The sequence below is a fragment of the Colius striatus genome, chromosome Z, assembly GCF_028858725.1.
Source record: "Colius striatus isolate bColStr4 chromosome Z, bColStr4.1.hap1, whole genome shotgun sequence".
In the NCBI taxonomy this organism is placed as follows: domain Eukaryota; kingdom Metazoa; phylum Chordata; class Aves; order Coliiformes; family Coliidae; genus Colius; species Colius striatus.
The window spans coordinates 73095902-73119748 of NC_084790.1; the positions used below are offsets into that span (position 1 = coordinate 73095902).

General features: G+C 36.9%; 1 protein-coding gene across 1 annotated transcript in view; it reads right to left on the reverse strand.

The window, feature by feature from the left end:
* Positions 1–917: 917 nt before the first annotated feature.
* ADAMTS19 (ADAM metallopeptidase with thrombospondin type 1 motif 19) overlaps positions 918–23847 on the reverse strand; it is a 151090-nt gene continuing 128160 nt past the window's right edge. The window contains exons 21-23 of the mRNA XM_062018562.1: positions 22212–22364; positions 4078–4255; positions 918–1069 (exon numbers count right to left, since the gene is read on the reverse strand). Of these exons, the coding sequence (XP_061874546.1) occupies positions 918–1069; positions 4078–4255; positions 22212–22364 (483 nt within the window). The remainder of the gene's footprint in view (positions 1070–4077; positions 4256–22211; positions 22365–23847) is intronic.

Here is a 23847-nt window from a genome sequence, read left to right on the forward strand (position 1 = left end):
CAAAGCTATTTTCTAAATCATCGACAGAGAACTGAAAATGTTTAACAGATTAATTCATACAAGTGGTAGGAGGATGGACTCTTCCATTTTGTAAATCTACAAGAGGACACACAAAGGTATAGAGGGGCATGGGTTTTTTGTTTCAAAACATTTAAAATCAAGTGACATGTTAAAACAGTACAGACATGGATTCATAGGATGGTACAAGTTCTAGGACTGCATTTCTCTACACTACCTCAAACAGTGCAACAGTGATTCAGTGTAAATCTCTACAGTGTTTCATTGATTCAATACTTGTGTTCAAGTATGTGTCCATGAGAATGATCAAAATCCCTAGCTATTTTAATTTTCTTGTTTAAAATATGTTATAAATTACAGTAGAATATCCCCTTCAATATGTTGCTAAATAAAATGATTTCACAATACATTCTGTAATAACCTGTTCAATGTTAGCTTACTCACCTCGACATCTGTTGCAAAATACACAAGTTCATTCTGACTCTGAATGCCAAAACTATAATAAAATTAAAAAGGGCTTTATTTCCATATACAACAAAACTATTGAGCTAAATTAAAATAAATTCAAGATAACATGATTCTTTTTTTGGCAACAGAGAGATGACCCTACTGAAAATAAACATTTAAAATACTAGTTACTATTTTTTAAAAAAATTCTGATAAATGTACCAAAAATTGTTCATATAAAATTAATTATGAAAATGTCAGAGGATAAAACATGTTGGCTGTCTAAACAAAACAATTAAGAATGTCTGGCAGGCAAAAATAAATTAATTTGATTAAATTATATGTAATCTGATAATATTTGTTCTGAAGAAGCATGAGTGTATGTGTGTGTATCTGTGTGTTTATAAATAGTAAGATTGCAAAGAGCTGAGAGCCAGCCAGCCTGACAGAGGTCAACTCTTTTGTTGCATTTTTTGTGCATAAAAGTCCCTGCACGTCTCACAGCACCGCTGATACCACCTCATGTCTTGACAGAGGTTTTTCTCTCTTATCACCCTGCAGTACACGGGCCACTGGTCTCCCAGGCACTTGAACGTTAAAGCAGCTGTGAAACAACAACAAAATACATGTTACTACTACATTTATTAGTGAAGGAAGTAGAGGTGACAAGGACACCAGAACTGTATTTGGGGAAGGGAATGGACAATGAATGTAGAACAAGAAACACACCAAAAAAAGTCCTCCTGTGGTCAATATTTTCAACCTTAAAATTTTTCAAGGCCAGCTTAATTTAGAAATTAGATTAAGTTGCATTGAAACTAAATGGTTTAACGTCACGCTGCTGTCTCCTCATGAGAGATTCTGTGAGAGGCCATCTTTCTGCCCTGTAAAGAGGCAGGCTGGGGCTGGGCCAGGGCTGCATGGGGGCTGCAGAGCCAGCTCCAGCCAAGCTGCATGAAGCACTAGCTCCAGATGAAACTTCCATCTGAGCTGGAAGATGCCATTGGAGAAACAGGAAGCCTCTGCCTGAATCACATCAGAATGGGATTCTAAATGACACCTATAAGGGGACTTTTTTTCAATCACAGGCAGGTAGGGAAATGTAGGAATTAAAGCATGGAGAAAGAATTAAAGCATTTGTTCAAGAAATCAAGGTTTTGTGCCAGCTTTTGCTCAAGAAATCAAGGCTTTTCACCATGTTGCCAATGAATGGAAAGTGAACAAAACTATAGGATGTCTTACATCATCTTTCTTTTTAACTTAAATAAACTACTAGACCATTAGTTTTGTTTGGCTTCTTTCTTAAAACGAACAGAAATACTTTGTGTTTCTAGCTTGAACGCTACAGATGTCACACTATGAGCCATTCTGAGAAGGTTCAAAGGCAGTTAGCAAGTCCTATGGTACATTTTTGTAATCAAATTTTATCTATAGAAACAAAACTTAAAACTTAATCGATGCCAACTGATATGCTGGCAAATATACTTGCCCAGCCCTAATTATCATATTTTGAGCTTCTCAAATGCACAAACACTGACACACCTTCTTGACCTTTTTCTCTCCTCTTTACATTAAAATACATTAAAAATGTTTGGTGTTGTTTTGATTTGTCTTCCAACACATCTGTCTGACTGTATCACTTTCTTTCTAATCATTGCACTGGGTCCTCCCTCCTCCATGCCAAAGTCAAACTAGTAGTCCTTATCTTCACATCTTTTACATTTTATCTTTGCCTTGTTATTCAAATTGCTCTATTAGTAGTCTGTTGCTGCTTCTAACTTTGAGAATCCCTTCCTCTAACTTTGGGAATCCTTTCCAAATTCTGTCTTCACCTTCACACTAGCCTGACAACACACTAGCCTGAAAAGTCATTGTTCTGTTTATGCTACCTCCTCCCATGTAACTATTCAGTTCTCTCTAGCGGTCATAAACATTCAGATACAGAAGCCTGACTTCTTGTATGCCTGTTGTACAAAACATGTGTGTTTTCTTTTTTGTCGTGAAGCCATCTGTTAATTCATACACCTGTTTTGTTGACAAAAGCTTCTTACAGTGCTTATCATAGAAGGACCTTGGTACTAAATTTGAATCTTTGCACTTTCAGTTATGCAAGCTATAGCACATACATGGAATTAATATGGAAAAACAGTGATGGGAAACAGGTATCATCCAAAAATCACCATACACACTGAAATGAAAAAAAAAAAAAATAAAGGCAGTCTCGCAGGACATTTGAGTTACTGTCCTTTTTTAACAGAAGGAACAAGAAACTAAGAGTATATTTATAGAAGAGATCCACATCAGCTTCCACTAGACCCGCCCCCAAGGATCCAAAGGATCTATACTGGATAATAGGAATGGAACTGGAGGATGAAATGATAAATAAATTCAAGAGAAGCATTGCACTGGATATTTTGGAGATGTTAATGTTTCTACCAGATTGGATTCTGACTCCTACCGGATAAGGCTGATCTGTAGATTCTTAACATCAGTGCTCATAATCCATTCTACAGGGAAAACGCAGTCCAATCTTTTTTTTTTTTTTTTTTTTTTTTTTTGGTACACTTCACATTAAGTCAAATTTTAATGAATTTGATGCTGTTTTTTTTTTTTTCTATGAAATGTTGTGATTCACTTTGTGACACAAAGCTGCTTATACTTCACCAAAGGGAGAGCACTAGTGATGGAGCAATGGCCTCTTGACTCTGAGAGATGAGTTGAACAAAGAAAGATAAAAGCACAATGGGCAACCTTACAATAGGGAAATAGCATGAGGAAAGGGCCAGAAGCAAGAGCTGACATCTCATCCAGCAAACCAACACAATGGCTACTACTCAGAAATGTTTAAGGGTTAAAGACTTCAAAGACAAATACCTTTCACTGACTTAAAGAACGGATAACATACAGAGTGAAATATTAGACTTGCTTTCCATGCAGAGTAATCTATTTGACAGGAGGGTTTATCTTAACAAGGACTCTGGAAAATCATCTGGAAAGGGTATGCTGTCTTACAGTCAGCCTTTGAATACTCCCCAGTCATGCTCAAGAAGCAGATGTATGCTTTGGGGAGCTAATGGTAAGACCATAACCAATAACCCAACAGTAGAATTAACAGTTTCATAGTTATGCAGTAATTTCCTTAAGACCACCAGAGGCTTGAGTTCCTCTAGAAACAGCAAATATGCCTCATGTTATCAATTTTCCTTCATATGTCCTAATCCATCAAGCATAGACTGCAGACATTTAAACTCCAGACAAGTGTAAAGAAAATCAGGCATTTTCTTTAGAAATGTTAGCTAAAAGTGAGTGGACAAATATATACACATACACACACACATACACACATACATATTATGTCTATAATGTCTCTAATATAAACATGTTTTTATTTAGGTTGATTACCCGCTTGTATCACAGAACTCTCTACTGTTCTGAGTTACAGCCTCTGATGTACACATTAGAAAATTGAGGCAGAGATGAGATGAGTCTCTGCATGGAATTTACATCTCCCAGGTTCTAGCCTTCTGTTTTCAAATGGGAATCACCATCACTCTATAGAGAAAGAACTAAAAAAGACATTTCCAGCAGGACTGTGCAATTTTGACTGCTTACCTAACCTGGGTGATGTTATTGTGTTAACATTAATTTTCTCATTGCAGGGGTGGAGATGACAGGGTCTGTAGGCTGCAGGCTTTTCTGAAGAAAAACATTCATTGCCATGTCTTCCTGTGATCTTGTGCATGCACTGGATGACTCGGGACTGCATCCCTTTGCCACAGGTGACGGAACACTGAAATATAGAGAAGACACACATTTATTAGAAAGGCATTTTTGCCTGTAAACATGAAGGTGAAATGCCAGTCCAGGTGAAGTTAGTGGCCACTCCTTCAGTTGCCAGCAATCCGAGATTTCAACCATCCATTTGCTAAATAGAAATCAATCAAAAAAGAGCACAAATAAATTAATAGTATTTATTCAAGCATTGATTCCAGCATCCTGTTGCTGTCAAGCTCCATTTTGTAGAAACTAAAATGCAGCAATAGAGGTTGTTCTCCTGCATCTGCATCCTAATTTACTCTAATATTAAAGATGAAGTGATGGCAAAAAAGAAAACGCTCACACACTCACAGAGAGAAGTATCTTTAGTTAAGCTATTATTCCTGACAATGCAAAAGTGAGACTGTATGCCTCCTGTCTGCATCACTTATTCATGCTTTCACACGTGTCCCACAAATGAAACACACAATGTGGGACATTCTATTTGGCCTTTAATCAACATTCCCATCTTGTTGCCACTGAGAATGAAATGAGAAAATAATAAAACAGCTGAGCACCGTAACAGTGGCAACATTCTACCACAGTAATATAATATAACACATTAGAATGAAAAATCAGTTAGTGCTGTACAGATGTATACAAAACACAGGCAATTTGCTCTGACATGGAACTAATTTTGACTCAAGTACCCACAAATTTCATTAAATTTTGGAGAAATTTACTATAGAGGACATCTCCAAATAGTAATCAATTTCTTGCAATGAAAGATACAAGTACTGGCTGAAAATGAATGCCACCACCCTCCACATAAACCTGAAAATATTTTTATTCTAAAAAATCTTAATTGCAAAAACATTCTTAATTGAGAGGCACATCTAAATGCTCCACTTGAACATGAGGAGAATCTTCTTTCCCGTGAGGGTGAGGAAGCCCTGTCACAGGCTGCCCAGGGAGGATGTGAAGTCTCCTTCTCTGGAGGTCTTCAAAACCCACTTGATAACATTCCTGTGTGATCTGATCTAGGTGGACCTGCTTTAGCAGAGGGGTTATACTAGATCTCTAGAGGTGCATTACAACCCCTACCATTCTGTGATTCTGTGAAAAAATATTGAAATAAGAAAGACAAGGAAAGAGAGCTATAGCAAAAAAAAAGTTTTCCCAGCCATCCTTTGTCAAGATGGAGAAGAAGAAATAGAGTTTTCTGCAAAGAAAAAATAATTTTTGAGTGTAGGAAACACAAAAGGGGTTTTTAACCTTTAATTTTGTTATCTATGTGTTTTTGAGAGATATTTTAATGTTACTTGAAGGAAAAATTTACACATGCCAAATGAGAAATAGACAGCTTGCACCCAAATATCAGGAGAAGTAAGATTCATGTCAGTTGGACTCATAAGACTACAAGAGGATATACACTTGAAGGGTGTTTTCACTAGGCACTGAAAAGGTCCAAAATATACTTCAACTTATAACCTCATGAAATCAAACATTGGCATTGTGAAGACTTGATTTTGGACTTCATTTTGCTTCTGTTCTCAGTGATGTGTATTAAGAGCAACTCCGTAAAGTCAATAAAGAACTAGAACTTGCTGCAAAGTTAATGGGATACAGCCTTCATGAGCCAAGACATGCAAAGATATTGAATTATGAACACATAATTTTCTACTCAATAGCAACCGCAGCTAAACATACAAACAAATAGGCTGTTTACAGGAGAAAATCCAACTAGTACTGAAGTCTTTTCAAATTAAAAGTCTGTCATCAACTTTGAATTTAGTATACTGCTTTTAAACTGTGTAAGAAAAAGCCTCTCAGCACAGTTCTTTTCCCTGCCATTTCCCTCTCTAGCTAAAAACAAACTGACTTCCTACAATGGCCAACATTATAGGAAGTACATGCACATGGTAAATACAAATAATCACACATATACGTACTCAAATTTCATCAATACCACCCAAAACATCGATCTTAATCCTGCACAATTACAGTCACTTTGGGATTCCTCTATTCAGAATTTCAGAGACATTTCTATTTGGAATATTTTATTAGAACAGTAAGGAAGATGATTGAATCACATAACTCTTAAGAAAAAAGGAAACACTACAAAAACTCTCGAAACTTAAGAATGAAGGAAAGATGAAGGTAGTATGATGAAGATAATACAATGAAGGTGACAAAATGAAGATAATCTTTAAAAGTTTATCACAATGACCTTAGAGTAATTTTGCACACAGTACTTTATTTTTTCCCTTCAGCTCAACATTCGCATGCTTATTGACCAAAGTTAACGTGAATTTGTAGTATGTATGTATCTTCAGTGACAGAGAAGGAGGACAGGCATGTGGATCTGGTAAATAAGCTCTCCCAAAAATAATTTCGTTTCCCTTAACCATTGGTTATCCTAAAATGAATATGTGTAACCTAGTCATCTGGAGTAATGGTGAGGAGAATGAGATTTGAAAAATTAGATTTCTGCTAGCAAAATGGGCTCCAGTGGTGTATCTCCCAGTTGATAATGGATAACAACCCACATATACAGGTGCCTTTGAGGACAGCACTGTCACCATCAATCAAATGACTTGAAAGCTTCTCATGACTGCAAGTCAGTATGCAACAATATCATGGTTTAGCAAGGAGTAGCTTTTGCTTGGTAACAGGGGGAGCAGGTTGCTGCAAAGACCCAGTCTGGCCTGGCTGGATCAGTCTGGCGCCTCTGCCATCACTATTTAAGAATGGGAATTTGAAGTGCTTGGGAGGACGTGTAGGAGCAGTACAAGACGGAGGCGACCATGCGGGCCCCACAGTCAGAGGAGAGAGAAAGGAGGAGCGGCAGACCAGAGACCCCTCTGCAACTGTGTCAAGAATGCAGCTGTGCCTCTGCAACCCATGGAGGGCCATGGCAGGACTGAGAGCCACCAGCAGCTCCGGATGAGTGTGCCTGGACGGGCAGAGACTGTGTGGGGAGGCGGCCATGGCACAGGCCGTGCTGGAGCGCCTGTGGGCCACAGAGCAGCCCCACACGAGAGGCAGAGAGGAGCTGCAGCTTTTGGGATGAACGCAGGTCAGAGTGGCCCATGCAGGGCTGCTGGGTGTGTGAGGGACCCTGCAGAGAAGCAGGAAGGACTGGTGCAGAGCCTGTCTGCCCTAAGGAGAGACAAAGGGCAGAAGCGATCAAGAATAGACTGACAGAAACCCCTACTCCCTACATCCTTGAGCCTTTAAGGGAGGGAGGAGAAAAAGACACGGGGATCAGGGCTCTGAGCCTGGGAAGAGGGGAGGAGTGGGGAGAAGATGGTCTTAAACGGCTGGTTGTGCTCTTCACCATTGTACCACTCTGTGTTGCTTTGTGTTGGTTATGTTTTGGGGTTTTATGGTTATATTTTAGTTGGTGTTGCATTAAATTATTTTCTGTTTTCTTCCCCAAGCTGAGCATTCTGGTCTGTTTTGTCTTGGACCATAAGCAGGTCCATAAGGACCATAAGGCATTTGGCAATTCTCAGGTCTTTGGTAGTTGAAGCTATTCATGGTCTTTTGTCCCCTGATGGGCCTAAACCAGGACAAAAAAATAGACAGATCTCTCTCTTAGCTAATCAGTGTTTAGGTTTAGAGTTTCAATGTGGAATTTGGCAAGATTTTCGCATTAAAATTTTAATTGATGAATTACCATCCCTTTAATGACTGAGCCCTCATTGGCCTTTATGATGAAGAGCTACAATCTCATTTTCTATCCAAAGACATATACATCTTACAAACATTTAATTTTAGTCTTGCATGATCTACTTATTAACATCCTAGCTTTAGAGAAAGAAACAGATACTAAAGGGTGATAAAATAAAATGTCTCAGTTCATCTAGGAAATATGTGACCAAGCAGGAAGTAAATTTGCCTTCCATTTTATCTCCTTTTCACAGAAATGTACTAATTTTAAACTTTGTATTTATTCTTACTTTATAAAAAGGAGAACTTTTATTAAGTCTTATAAGTTGTTTGAGAAAAACTGTGATGAGGCAGAGCTACCATACTGATTTGCAATCCAAAACTTTCAAAGCTAGCTTGATCAGCCTACAAGTAGAGCGTTTTTTCCAAACCACCAGTGTTTTCAAATCAACCAGGGTAGCCAAGCCAAGCCTATCCACACTTCTTCATCAGCAGTGGTGTCTGACTTCAGAATTAAGAAATCTACTGATTGAAAAAAGAGAAAAATAAAATATTTTTGCCATTTCTGAATACCTGAAGTGTGTTTTCTCTGTTTACTACTATTTCATAGTACTTTGAATGTGAGATAATATAGAGATGGCAAAAATATTTTATTTTTCTCTTTTTTCAATCAGTAGATTTCTTAATTCTGAAGTTAGACACCACTGCTGATGAAGAAGTGTGGATAGGCTTGGCTTGGCTATCAGACTCCTGGTTGAGACATCTCAACTACTGCAAACCAGCTACCTCCACCTGAGGGCATCAACTCTAACCCTGATTTTGATACGCATTTTACTGCATATGCACCTGTACATTCCAGCTGAAGATGATTCCTTCAAAAATGTCTCCTAAGCTTTCTTCCCTTTTGGATTTCTCCCAGTGAAAATATTCAACCTGAGGCAAGTATCTCTCACTGGGTCTGCAGCTATCATATTTTAGATAGCACTTCTGGTACCTAGTTAAGCCTGCAGAGCTTCTGTACACTTCTGGAGCTTTCATGTTTAAAACTAACAAAGCTTTCAACTTACAAAACCCAAAACCCACTTTTATACATTAAGAAGTTAATTTAATCAGGAAGCAATCTATCTACCAAAACTGCTTGTTTTGACAGATTTTATATATAAACACATTTTCCCAAGATTTTATATATAAACATATATATTAATATAAAGTTTACACAGAAAAAATTTATAAAGAACACTCACTCCAATCCAATCCACAGCAATTTGCATCAGTTCAGCAGATCTCAGAATTTAAACTGAGAGCTTTTATTCCTAGTGAATGATGAATTCTTTCCTATAGCTCTTCTTCCTAACCTTTACATCTCTTAAATGTCAGTCTTGCACATGCTATACTTTATTTTTGTGATAGTTAATAACATTTTACATTTGACTGTTCAGATGACCTATACTTTAAGGCCACGTAGCCGATGAGTAAAAATTCCCGTAGGACAACTGTGTTTGTAGGTTTAGACTAAACATTCTAATACACAGAGTTTTTTTATGTGGCCGTTAATATGTGCATTTTGGACACAGTCCTAAAGGTACTGTAAAACCATTCAAGCAGCAAGACATGTAAAACATTCCTGTTAAAAATTTCAAAAAATTCCTGGGTAAATACAGTTAACAGCTATAATTTCTTAAGTTTTATTTTCTTTCAAATAAAATCTACACATTCTGAATGTTGTCCTACTTCTGAACTTTTAGACATAACTACAAGGACAGAAACCTAGGCGTTAAATATAACAATCCTTACACTTGGCATGCATACCCGTTACCCAAGATTCCTTCTTTCTGTTCCCTGCCAAAGATATATATTCTGGAGAGAATACATATTCCCAAGGCCAACAGCTGAGGAAGGTGCTGTAATGCATTAGCTGCTTCCAGCTGGCCTTTGTAAGAAGTAGGAATTCCTAAATTAAGGGAAAAATTATCACTGGCAGACAGTAACAGTCAAAGTGCATCTTTCTGCCAAGACAACAGGCAATCACTGCAGAGGCTGACACAGTTCACAACAAAATGCCCTATCTGTGACCAACAGAATCTATCTGGACAACTTATTTTCAAGAAAAAAATGTAACATTCAAGACAGTTTTTTACAAGTCTAAGTAGCATTTGAAGTGGAAAGCAATGTGCTCATAAGGAAACTCAGCGATGAGTTTTACTGGAAATTATTAGCAGAGCATTCCTAATCATTTATGTATAAGTTCATCAGTTCCAGCATTTAAGCACTTTCAACCTATTCATAAAGTGAGTGTGAAACAAGGATAGCAAGCAATCAGACATTAGCAAACAATATTTGGTTTTGGTGACATGCTTGCAATGTCTTTGTGTATCTTGTGTTTTTATGCAGTCTGCTTGTGAAGGCAGGTAGTAGATAAAATAGTGTATTTGTTTTGAACAAATTCTTTACACTGAGTTTAGCAATATTCTTAAAAGGTTACCTAAGTAAAACCAGTAATTTGCAGTTTATTGGCGCTTTTCCTTTAATATAGGCCTTTGCAAACAATGGAACTAATAATTACAAAGAGAGAGTAATAGATCTAAACAGAAGATGGAGTTTGAGTTGTCCCATGCATGATTTCCAGGAAGGACTTTCTGCCTCTCATTTCTGACACACCCAACACCTCAGTATGTGAATGCCAAGATTAAAATTCAGGACTTGTGCTAAGTTTAGCTGAAAAAATTCTGCTATTGGTATCTTTTAAGTTTAGCATGTTTGAATTGTCTTAATTTATTTTCTTGTTATTTTTCTTTCCTTTTTTTTTCCCCCTTCTTTTTCCTTCACGATTTTTCTTTCTAGTTCTTACTGGAGTAAGAATTAGCAGTGGATAATTGTTCAAAAGAAACAGGGTTTTAAAGTAAGACAGATGGAGCCCAATTGACCTTTGATAAGTTAGGCTGGAGGTAGCATTCCTAAAGAGGAAATCCCCATCACTTCATCTCAAAAATCTGGATTTTTCTTATAATAAATAAATAAACAAACAGCTCATTTTCACCTTCCCACAATTCAGTTTGGTGGATGATAAGAAACTGTCTTCTTTACAGTCAACTTTAGTTGAGGAAGAGCATACAGAATTTAGTGCAATATGATTATTAACGAAACAACAAAACCCAAATATCTTTTTCTTCCTTCTCTGAATCAATATTGGGGTTTGATAGGCTTCAGTCTTAACAGGCCTGCTGGACTCAGCGTGGAAGTTGCAAATTCTGTCTATATTTTTAAGCTAGGTTCAGTTCCTCAGCTGCTTTCTTGGAAGAACTAATGAAAAACAGCAACTCAATAATTTAAAAATCTTGACTGTCCCAATGAAACTAGGTTTTTTGTTAGTTCATTTAGGAAGCCCACTAAAAGAAGTCCTGCTGGCACAAGAATCACCTGAACCTAAGGGAAGGCTGACATCACAATATCCTTCTCACTGGACTATGCAAAACACAGATAGAAGATCCTTCAACTTTAAAGAGCTTTCTAATGTGGCACACAAGATAGATTTGGATCCCTCTGGAGAAAGACTGGAAATGTAGGGTTTGATTTTTTTTTTTTTTGGTGGAACCTCCCACCAGCTTTATATCAACTTAAAAACCTTTTTAAAAAGATTTTCCTTTCCTCCATAGACATAAATCTGATTATGATTGCACTATTTAAAAAACAACAAAACCAAATCTAAGGTAAAAGTTCCTAAAAACTTCAAAGTGAAGACTAAACTTTAGCATTAAGCTGCAAAAATTCCATGTATGACAACCTGGAGTCCAGATCCATAGAAACAACAGACTGTATTACAGCTTCTCATTTTCCTCCCAGATCAAGGAAGGTATCAGCATTTTTCTCTCATAATTAATCATCTGTGTCAAAGTATGGACAAAACCTGTAATACTGTAAGAGATATAAAAAGCCAGATAGATATAAAAAAATTCTCTATATGCTCCATACATACTTTATTTTCACATCACATTTGATTTTCTGTTTATACTTCCTACAGAACTACATTTAACACAAGAACAATTGAAGCTGTAAGACTATTTTAAGTATGCCTCCACCCGAAAAATCAGTTATTTATTCTTATTTAGGACCTTAGAAACAATATTTTTGAGAGTATATTGAGAGAATGCCGACAGATTTAACCAAAAATAAGTTAGTAAATGCTGACAAATGCCTGCAGTATTCTGCACTACAAAGTAGCAATGTCTGGACTTATTCATAATGCATCTACCCTCAAAGAACATTTTTTTAATTGCAGGGCAAGCTTGACTTTTCTACAAACAAAAAATTGCAATTGGTCCAAAATTCAAGTAAACAATTTCAGCATCATATTCTCTCTTTTTTTTAAAAGGTAAAAGTGCCCAGGAAAATGTGTAGGCTTGCTTAAGCTTAAATGTGGTATATCCTCTAAATTGATTGAATACATTACAACTTATAGATTTATAGGGCAAACATAAAATTCTTTCTATGTTTCTCAGTGATATGAAGCCTTATTTTCTTTTTCCCAGTTCTGTAAATTGTATTTCTTAATGCAACAGAACAAGTTGGGGGCCGAACTGCTGGAAAGCAGCTCTGCAGAGAGAGACCTGGGAGTCCTGACTGATAATAAACTGAACATGAGCCAGCAATGTGCCCTCGTGGCCAAGAAGCCCAATAGCATTCTGGGATGCATCAAGAAGAGTGTGGCCAGCAGGTCAAGGGAGGTTCTTCTCCCCCTCTACTCTGCCCTGCTGAGGCCTCACCTAGAGTCCTGTGTCCAGTTCTGGGCTCCTCAGCTCAAGAGGGACAGAGAACTTCTGTACAGAGTCCAGCACAGGGCCACCAAGATGATCACGGGACTGGAATACCTTTCATACAAGGAAAGGCTGTGGGAACTGGGGCTGTTTAGTCTAAAAAAGAATGACTGAGAGGAGATCTTATTAATACTTACAAATATCTAAAGGGTGGGTGTCAGGAGGTTGAGGCATTCCTTTTTTCTGTAGTAGCTAGCAACAGGACAAGGGGTAATGGGATGAAGCTGGAACACAAGAAGTTCCACTTAAATATAAGAAAAAACTATTTTACTGTTCAGGTGAGGGAGCCCTGGCACAGGCTGCCCAGAGGGGTTGTGGAATGTCCTTCTTTGGAGGTCTTCAAGACCCACCTGGACATGTTCCTATGTGACCTGATCTAGGTTGACCTGCCTGAGCAGGGGGGTTGGACTAGATGATCTCTTAAGGTCCCTTCCAAAAAACATAATTTAAAAAAATTTGAAAGATGTCTGTCAAGAGGATGGGGCAACATTTTTTTCTGTAGTTTCCAGTGATAGGACAAGGGGTAATGGAAAAAAGGTGGAACACAGTAAGTTCCACTTAAGAGAAATGTTTTTTCCTGTGAGGGTGAGGGAGCCTTGGCACAGGCTGCCCAGGTAGGGTGTGGAGTCTCCTTCTTGAGAAGTTCACACATTCCTGTTGTGACCTGATCTAGGTGAACCTCCTTTAGCAGGGGTTGGACTACTTGATCTTTAGAAGTCTCTTGCAACCCTACCATTCTGTGATTCAGTGTGAGGAAAAAAAAAGGCTTTTTTTTTTTTTTTAAGCTGAAATACCATAATCTCACATATGGGTCACTACTTTTAACATAAAAACATTTTAAAAAAAAGCAGAATATGAAGTAGAAAGATAACTAACAATAAAACTTCCACTGGTTAATTTTCAACACCTCTAAACACATTTTTCATTGAAAGAAAATTGTTTTCCAACAAATTATTCTGACTCCCTTACTAGTATGAACACTGTATTTAAGTGTAACACTTTCATGACATCTGGTGAGGTCATCCAAAAGCGTGACTGGCCCAAATGAACTGTCAGAGGACAAAACAATAGACAATGTCGACCTGAGTTGTTGTGATCTTGTGATAAACTTACCAAAGGATGATAATCCCATTTGAGTGAACTCTGTTTTATGTCAGCATTATTGGAAATATTTGCAGCAAAGACTAGATGAGGGAACTCTGGAGATAAAATCTAAATCTATGAACAACAGCCTGAAACAGGTCAGATAAAGCAAAAAAGTAAATATTTTTAATGAGATTTTAAAATACATAATATTGCCTGTGATTCTTTTAAACTGGTAGGAATTTTCAATAATTTGTTATTAATTATACTTTTAAAGCATATTCAGCTTCTAACTAATTACATGCTACCAGGAAATAGTGAAAAGTGAAAATCACACAAATTAAAACAAAATAAGAAAAAAATAAACAACAATAAATACTTCTGTGGCAAAATGAGGATCTCAGAGAAGATCAAGTTTATCACAAGAATGAACACTTGAAGTAGCATTATCTACATTAATTGCAGGAAAGACAGAAAAAAAAAAGCATGAAAGAAAATAGCTTTCTGGCACACATAAATCAATTAGATCCCATAGGAGCAAAAGGATTATGTAAATTCCAAGAGAACCCAAGTGAATTGGTTAAATGAGTTACATGTTGGCAGATGATACAGTCAGACATGTTGAGGAAAATTTGGAAAGCAGGAGAGATGATGTTAGAAATGGAGATACACCAGGCAAAAAAACTGGCCCACTGGTGGCTTCACTGGACTGAATCTCAGCACTGGACTGGGCAATTTAATTTTCCTGCACACGTTGATAGCTTTGGAATGACTCGTCAGCTATCAGAGTAAAGATCTAGGCATTATCATGAACAGACTGATAATAGGATTTGCTCAATGTGTATCGCTAAGAAAAAGCAATAAAGAATAGTAAGAGAGAAATTAAAACAATGATCTTTGCATCAAAAACCTATGCTCAAAAGAAAGAACAAAGTATGTGATTCAAAATGTCAGGGGATTGGTGTTCTCCAAACTGTGGGACTAGCCATGAAAAGTCAGACAAACTGTAGTGTCTTCCACTTTGTACACTGAGAGAGTGTTACAATCTAGACTCTGGTACATACCCAGTTTTTGTAAAGATATTGGAGATCCTTAAGTAGAATGAGCTGTATGTACACAACATATTCATTTCAGTTAAGTGAAATTCTGAAAAGATAAACTAGAAGTTGCTACTTTGGTTTGTCTTGTCGTCCCTCTGTCATCCATTGCTATTTCCAATGTATTAGCTCTTCTCTTTCTTACTTACTTGTGATGTTACATGATGGTATTTTTGGCACAGAAGTTCAGCACAGCTCCCTGGGACATTGTAATTCTGATGGTCAGCATAGTCTCTATCTTACAGAAACTTATTGAGAATAATCTCTTTTGACCGAGCCTGATTGAGCAAGAAATAGTGTCAGCACAAAGACATGGAATGTTACCACTCTTATTCAGAAGACTACTCTGGGATATGAATCTTGTTAGTTGGGCTAGAAAGTTGTGCATTGTAATAGTTGTGTAGCTGAATGTTAGAGTAAAAATTTCCTTGGCAAACCACAGTTTCTCTACCTGCTGAATTATGCATCACCCCTTCAAAAGATTCACTATTTAAAGATCTTGGCTGCCCTCAAAAAAAATTGCTATGCATTTCTGGAAAGCTCAGAGCAAAGTCCTGGATATAGGATATCGCTTCCTTTCAGCAATTCCCAAGAATATTTTTCTTTATTTAAATCTATACCTGTGTGTGTGCATATATAAGGCCCCTGCAGCAGTAATGCCTGGCCTGGCCCTGTAAGGCTCATGACCAGAAAAGTTTTGGTAACAGATCTAGACCACACTAAAAGAAGACAAGAGCAAAGGAGGTGATGGGAAACTGCTACTGCTCTCCTCTGTGACCTCTGCCTTTGTAGCTGCATGACAGATCTCCTGCTCAGTGAACTTGTTTCCTTTGCCTGGCTTGTTTGCTCCAAGAGATACGATGTCCAAATGTTGAAAAACAGCACTGAGTAAGCCTAAGCTTAAGCAAGTGGGTTCCTGTTGCCTTCTCTGGAGTAGAAACACTTAATAGTTATCCAAAGGCATCATACTTGTACTTCTGCCTCTAATAATTACAGCCAAGGTGTGGAGGCCTTTTCCCAACAACAGTTTTCTAGTTTTTAATTCTATTAATTTTTCCCTTGAAGGTAATCCTCACTTTAAAAAAAATAAGATTTAGTATGAAAGTTTATTGTTGCTATATAAATGGAAATGTACGTTTTTCTTCATGTGGAGATGATCAGTAAATGCCATGGCAGTAAGCATCTTAAACAAATTTTTTGCCTGAATCTTAGCATTGTAAACAAACTTTCTCCTAAACCTTTGTACTACTCTCTAAAATTTAAAGGAGTCTGTCACCTAGATGGTTCAAACAAAGCCATTCCAAGAATTTATCCCGTTGATATTATCTTGTTTGATTAATCCACTTCTCATGAAACACACCTCAGCTTCACTTTTGGGAGCTGAAGTAACTAATTTTTAATTTTAAATAATGCTTGAAAAATATTGTTACCATTCTAAAAGACAATTTTTTAAATGGAAAAAAAAAAGTTGTAGTTTTTGGACTCCAGATTAAAATTTTGTTCATCACAGTTGAAAAGGGTAATTAATGTCAACAGAAAATATCAACACTTTTCAGGCTGCCAAACAGCCACACTGTCAGAAAATTTGTAAAGCTGACCAAAGATTCAAAGTCTGCATATTAATAGTTACAATTTTTAGTTCTGAAATATTGTTGGGCATTTGTGAATGAAAAAGTTATGTTTTTGGAAAGTTCTCAATTATCTATTTTAGAAGCATTTTTACCATTTTACTTCTGCTACCAGGGAGTAAGGAAAACCCAGCTTGTTCAGGTGTATTTCATGTCTCCTTTTCTTTTGGAATTTCCTAGAATTCCTCAAACTGTGAATGTTTATGGAGGTGACTTAGAAGTAATTTTTTTCACTACTGACTTGAGTCCCTACTATGCATCTCAGCATATGACCCCAAAAACGACTCTAAAACCAGCAGTCCAAAGGCATTTCATACAGTTGCTGAGCTCGTCAATATTATCCTTTTCTTTCTCAGACAGGTAACAATAGTGGCTGTGTAAATGAATTGCCTTTCTTCATACCACTCCTTCAGATGACACCCTGCAGTATCCTGTACATCATGCAACAAGGCTGTGACTGTACTGACCTTCTTAAACATGAAGCTGTATTTGCCTCTGCTACATGTCGACATCTTCCAAGTATCTTCATCTAGCTGTAAGGGTTGTATTTTTTTCATTTGTTACGTTGCATTTTTTACATTATACCACCATTACACCTTCATAAGAAGGTCACTCACTCATTTACTTCTTAAAGAGAACTGTTAAAAATAAATGTTAAAGGCTTTGTCTTCTGCTTGAAACCTTCTACTAGGATGTACAGGAAAAAAAGAGTAGCTGTTATCACGTGGATTTAAAATGCCTTTTTTTTCCCCTTTCATTATCTATTTGATTATGTAGTCTCCTCCTACCAAATCACCTGTCAGATAAGACTGCAAGCATCTTTCATCATGAACTGTGAGTTTCTTTTTTCTTTGTTCTCGCTTTGTTTTTCTTTCTGTGAGACCTAGCAAAGCTCAATCCTGATGAGAATGACTGATGCATCATAATTTTTTAATTTTAATTTTTTAATATAACCTCAGTTACAGATACTGTAATTCAAGAGAAAAGTCAACATCTATCCAAAACTACTTTTTTTATTCCAGTTTGGCATTCCCAAAAACTTTGCCTAGCTGAAAGAGGCTTGCAGAAGAAAACTTGCAAACATATCTCAGTAGACTAAGTGTGACACAGACACCAGAATTTTTCATTTATATATGATTTTGTATGTGTGCAAAATGAGTAATGTCTACTTTTAAAATCTACTTTCCAGTCCTATCAGTGCTTTTGCCTATTACTGTGTGGTCTTGTTCTTTTTTTTAACTTGACATTCCATCTATTCCAAGCAAAATAATACAGTACATTCATCTATAAAAATCTTTATCTGAAACAAATGATGCCAATATTACAGGACTGATTAGAAACATACAGAATCCTCCCCACTATCATTTCATTATATTGACACCTTCCATATGATTTGCTCAGACTTCATTTCTGAAACAAAGACATATCTCATTTGGAGAAATCTAGCTGTGTAATTAAGTAATTATAAAAGTTATTAATGTGATGTCAGTATTATTTTGACTTCTATTATTTCACAAAAGTTACAGTTTCTTTGTCCATAAATCTATTAACAGTGTCATATTTTGATTCACCACCAGCATTCTTTCATTCTCTGAATCTAAAAGAGCTAACAGGTTTGGATGGAGATCCAAAGAATAAAATCAAGGCTAACTACCTTGTCAGTAAAACTGGAACATTAATATTATCCAAATTCTTTTTTTTTTTTTTTAATGCAAAGGGACAAAATCAGTTGAGTTTATTTGCTCTGGAAATTTAGAGTTTGTTTAAATGTTTAAGCACACAGTTTAAAGGTTGAAAGTCCCATGCTGTTGAATAGTTGGCAAAAAAAGAATTTGGGTTTTATCCTCTTTCCATTTTCACATGTTCTTCATTGGGATAGAAGAGAAGAAATCCTAATCCTCATCACTGACAGCTGCTTTTTGTACCACTCAATTGGGAGATCTCTCTGTGACCTGCTGGGTTTACTCTGTCTCCACTCAACAGCTGGAGGCTTGACTTCCTGCCTGATATACACACAGACACACTTTCTAGAGGGCACTGCATGTACAGCTTTTAATGAATAATTTGGAATAGGCCACGAATTCTGAGACTCATTAGGGTAAAAAACAAGTAGTTGCTTCAGATGTCCTTTCAGACTCACTGGAAAAAATCTAGCAGATTAACCTTTGTTTCCCATTCTCACTTCTTCAAGCTACAGACAAAGTGAACTCCATTCCAACCATTAGGACCATTATCTTAGTTGTCACATTTGCCTTGTCTGCTTTTCTGGTCAAACATAAAGATATTATTTAGAAATTCTGCTGCTGCCTCTTCTTTAGTTTGTACTGAACACATCCTCTTTCCAGATTCCATAGCCAAATGTCTTTTGTGAACGTATACTATATTATTTTCTATGGCCTTCTATACACACATACTTTATACTTCATCATACAAATATTTGCTCCTAAATTCTACTCTGTTGTCCAGTGGTTTGATCCTATTAGTCTCTGCTGAATTTCTCCCAAATTTCTGCTATAATTTCATATAAATCTGAAGCTTTTCATTGATATTTTCAAAACTACTCTCCTACTGAAATTTATCTGGCCTCTCATGCTTCATTTATTCCACCAATGTCATGAAGATTCTAGATAATAGCAAAAAACCACCCAAATCACACAGTTGCTGACATAAAATACCCTCGACCTGTACCCTAATACCCTAGGACCATGCTGCTGACATTTAAGTATTTTTAGGAAAATGACTTCTACAACAATGTGAAATTTTCTACGAAGCCAAGCAGATGTGTAAACATGCAGTCCACATGCATTACATTTCAACTCTCTCCTATCTACTTGTTTATCTTTTACATGATTAATCCTGCTGGGCGTGACCTTGTCCTTGTACATCCTTGAAATGGGCAGCAATGGGTAGCTTAGCAAAGGATGCTGCTGCTAACAAGCCTGAGCTACACCTTGGCCTAACTGGGTCTACAGTAGCTATGAGCTTTCCTCAGCTGAATGTAGCTTTTACATTGCACTGCATTGTACTACAAGCATTGTGTTCCAAAGATGAAATTCACTAGGAAGAGATAATATAATTGGTAATGTTGCTACATGCTGGCTCCAGAAGCTCAATTCTTTACTTTCTCACAATGGTAAGTTTCCTCAAGAGGGAGGCACAGAACTCAACTTATGTTAAGAACAGCAATGTTTAGTGTATTGACCACCTTGCCAACTTAAGAGCCATTATGGAGTTTAATGCTGCATCCAGGCCAGGTTATATAGCATACTTTTAAATTAAGTCAGGGGGTTAGAAAGATTGATGTGTTTATTGACAAATCAGAACTTGCCATTTTGGTTGTCTTTGATCTTGGCATTACTGTTAAAACACTGAGCAGAAGAATTATTTAATCTCAAAATAACTCCATTACATCTTTTCAGTAACAGTGCAATTTCAGCTTCATTTAAAATTATGCCTTAGGAGTTCAAAGGGAGCAAAAAAGCCAATAAGGATCACATTATCCTCTTGTTTTAATGTGTTAGAAGTGTCATTTAAATTTTTCAAGCCAAGCCTTGGCATTGGCTTGGAGGAACTTGGCTCTACTCAAAGGAACAGCCTTCTGTCAATGTCAACAACAATCTCAAAGAGTAAAAACAGCAAACACGGACAGCTGCACCAAACCTCTGAGTTAGAAACAAGCAGAGAGCAAGATTAACATTTATCTGAGCTTTCCATTTTTTCCCCCCATTGCAGAAAGATGAACATGTATGCCATGACTTCATGTTGCTATGTACTGTAGCAATGGAACAGAACAGTAATAGAGGGGAAAAAAAAAAAAAAGGAAATTCAAGTGCATTTTAAATTGTAGAGATCTATTTTTTGGTATAAATCTTGGAAAATCTCAGCTGCACAAGTCACAGTCAGGCTGTGCATTAACTGTTCAAAAGGTTTTGACAATTCCATGTGAAATATTTCCTCATCTCCTAATTTTGAAGTTTAAAGTACAATTTAGGTGACTGTTACAGCTTTGACTATAGGAGGAAAGCAGAACATATGCCAGTAAATTTTAAACAGGAAGAAGTTCTTGTACATTCATCTATGACATGGATGTTTATGAAAAGTACTTCTTTTCTCTAGAGGGCACCGGGAACACAGTGTAAGTGAGCATCCCCACATAGCCTCAGCAACGCTGATTTGAATGACTGTTTCAACTAATAAAGCAGATGGTCATTTCTCCAGGTTACTCCCTGCTGATGCCAGTGCTAAATTATGCAATTTTTTTTTTCTGCAGTTCTATGGTATGAAAATGCAAACACTAGACTTTACTGCCAAAAACACCTTATTATAAAGGTAACCCTGCTACTGAAGGTTAGTTACTTCTGGTATTTAAAAAATTAATGGTTACAATACTTCGTGCTTTTAAAGCAACTAAGGTGAGAGGGTTATCTTCTTTTTTTTTGTGAGGGTGTTCCAAAATGTTTCCAAATATTTTAAATGGTTGCCACCATAAAAAAACCCCAAACATTTGGCACTATCCTTTATCTTTTAAATGTAGAAAAACTAAACGTAGTGGAATAAGTACCAATGTGATAGTGATGATTTGTACCCCATCTTCATAAAATGGGAGCTCCCAAGCAGAATTCTGTGAAATACTAGTTGCCTACAGAGTACTTGCAGCTAATTCTTGGAAGGCTGGCTAGTCATACACTGCTGGCTTTAGTCCATGTTTCCAGCTGTTACATCACATGAAAGTCAACTAAAAATACATTAAATACTTCTCCATACAAGCAAGTTAAAAACCGCTGCAATGTTAGGCACTGAAAGCAGAAGTGTTGAGTGTAAAGATCTGAAGACAAGCAAATAAAAAAAAATTAAAAAAGGTTAAATTCTTTCTGCTAAAGTGTGGTCTGTGATATGGCAAGAGTAAACTTTGACAAGGTTCCATTTCAGAATTTCAGTATGTCTGGGATTTTCAATACTGTACCAGATGAAGTTCAAGGTTCAATAACTTAATCACAGATCTAACCAACATTTTGTGTTATAGTTTGATCTATGCTTATGTCCTTCACTGAAAGCAAAACTTATATGACAAGGAAATAATATACTGACAGATACATCCGGTGTTCAGAATACACTGAGTAACAACTGATTCCTAGATATTAATTGGTCTACATGGAAATTTAATATGCTAAAGGAGTTTTCATGTAAGGCTGGAAGGTGTAATTTATTGGAAACACAAATAAAATCTGAAAAACTCATCTAGTGGTTATAGGGCTAGGACAAAGGTTGGATTTGTTGACCTTAAAGGTCTCTTCCAGACAAAACAATTATATGATTCTAAAACCAAACTAGCAAAATCTTCGAACTGTGAGGTTGAAGTGAGCTGCAGTTTCTGAAGTTGTATGCTTGCCGACCAACAAAAGCAAGTTTGTACCAGATTTGCACCATATTGAAGTTTCATCTCACTCTTTCTGCAGGGGGGTTGGACTAGATGATCTCTAAAGGTCCCTTCCAACCCCTACCATTCTATGATTCTATGATTTCAGATTTTTATCTGTACAGTGGTCTCAGTGTAACTACGGGTTTGGGTTTCTTCTTGGAACACTTTTGTTCTCTTCTCTGGGAGACTCCTGGTCTTATGACAATGTAATTCTTACAAAGAACTCAGCTTGCAAACTGTATTATGCTATGGGGCACTAGTATCAAGGATACCTCACCTTAGACCAGTCTCCCATTCTCCAAATGTAGCATTTTGAATAGTCCTCACAGTCTTCAGTTTCTTTAGGTCTTGTGGACAAAACACACTTCCTGCGGGGATTGGTGCACCTCACAGTCCGATGCCGTACTCCTTTACCACACTTTAGAGAGCACTGTTGGAAAAAGATATTTTTCAGGTTTCTACAACAGTCATAGCCACCCCATTTAATGCCCTCCCAATCACCCTCCCAGGCTAACAAAAATAATTAAAGACTTCAGTGGTTTCCTGACTTCCAATCTTAATTTGCATACAGACAGAATTTGTTAATAACTAACAATGGAACACAAATTCTTTAGGAGTCAGTATGATAATTGTTGCATTTTCAGGTAAAAATATATAATTAGATAAAAAACTATTTGCTTAAGGAAAAACTAGGCTTTTGGATAAAAAAAAAAAAGTCTGAGAAGTTATGATGAAGTGAATGTGAAACATTACACTGAAAAAACTAGGCAATATTTGTACTGTGAATGAAAGGAAATAATGATGGAAAATCTAAACAATCTTCATAAGAATAAAACATGACACAACTTCAGAAAAACATCTCATCTGCTATTGTCTAATAGATCTTTTTGAGAGCAAAAAGTTCAAATGGAAAAGTAAATATTCTAAAACTACATAAGAATCCAGACTGAATCTGAAAATTCAAAGTAACTGCATTTACAGCACGTGAAAACTCTCTTCAAGTTTCACAGAAGGTCTTAATCTATGGGTTTTTCCATCATTCCCACTTATAGTGCCAAAAATGATGCCATTTCCTTCTCAAAACATTATCACTGCTTTTGATCATCCCACTGCTTGCAGATCAAAACTCTCCTTTCCCAAGGTGCTTGTAACTGCAGGAAGCAATAATGGCTAGCTTCCAATACAATGGTGACAGTAGGAATGGCCATGGGAAACACCTCACTCTTCAAAATACGCTTATTGCTTCCAACAAAAACATACTCATTTATTTCTCATCTCTCAAGTACAATAAGTCAACTAAACAATCTGAGTTACTTTCTTGCATCTCTGTAAATGAATACCATTTTCTTCAAAATCAACCGATCCATTATAAACCTCTATGTATCAAACCATGAACTGCTGCTGTTTGCTTCTCTTCCATCTACCTTAGAACCTATTTCTCATCTTTGAACGCATTCTCTGTGTTTTAGCTCTTTTTTGCTTGGGCATCAAGAAGTGTTGCTGAGCAGAGGAACCCAAAGAAGGGACTGTACCCACATTTAGAAGCTGCTATCTATATTTTGAACCTGGAGGGACCCATAGCACAGCTTCTGGTGTAGGAGGTAATCAGAATTCCTGTGCTTTTCTAATGGAGATAAAAAGCGCCAAATAAACCCCTTCAGCTTATCCATATGACAGTGACAAAACCACCATTCCTCCTCCACAGTTACTTTTAGAAGTAGTATAGTTTTTTAGAAGAAGAAATCCAAATGGACTTGCACATTGAATGATCTGAAATTAATTAATAAAGCTTTTTGAATAATAATTACATTCTATGACAATGCTTCATGATGCAACACATGTGAAATTGTGCTTTCTGTCAACCCTTTTGCCCACTGTTTGTGCTGTTCTGGGAAGAAGAGGTGAAAAAAGAG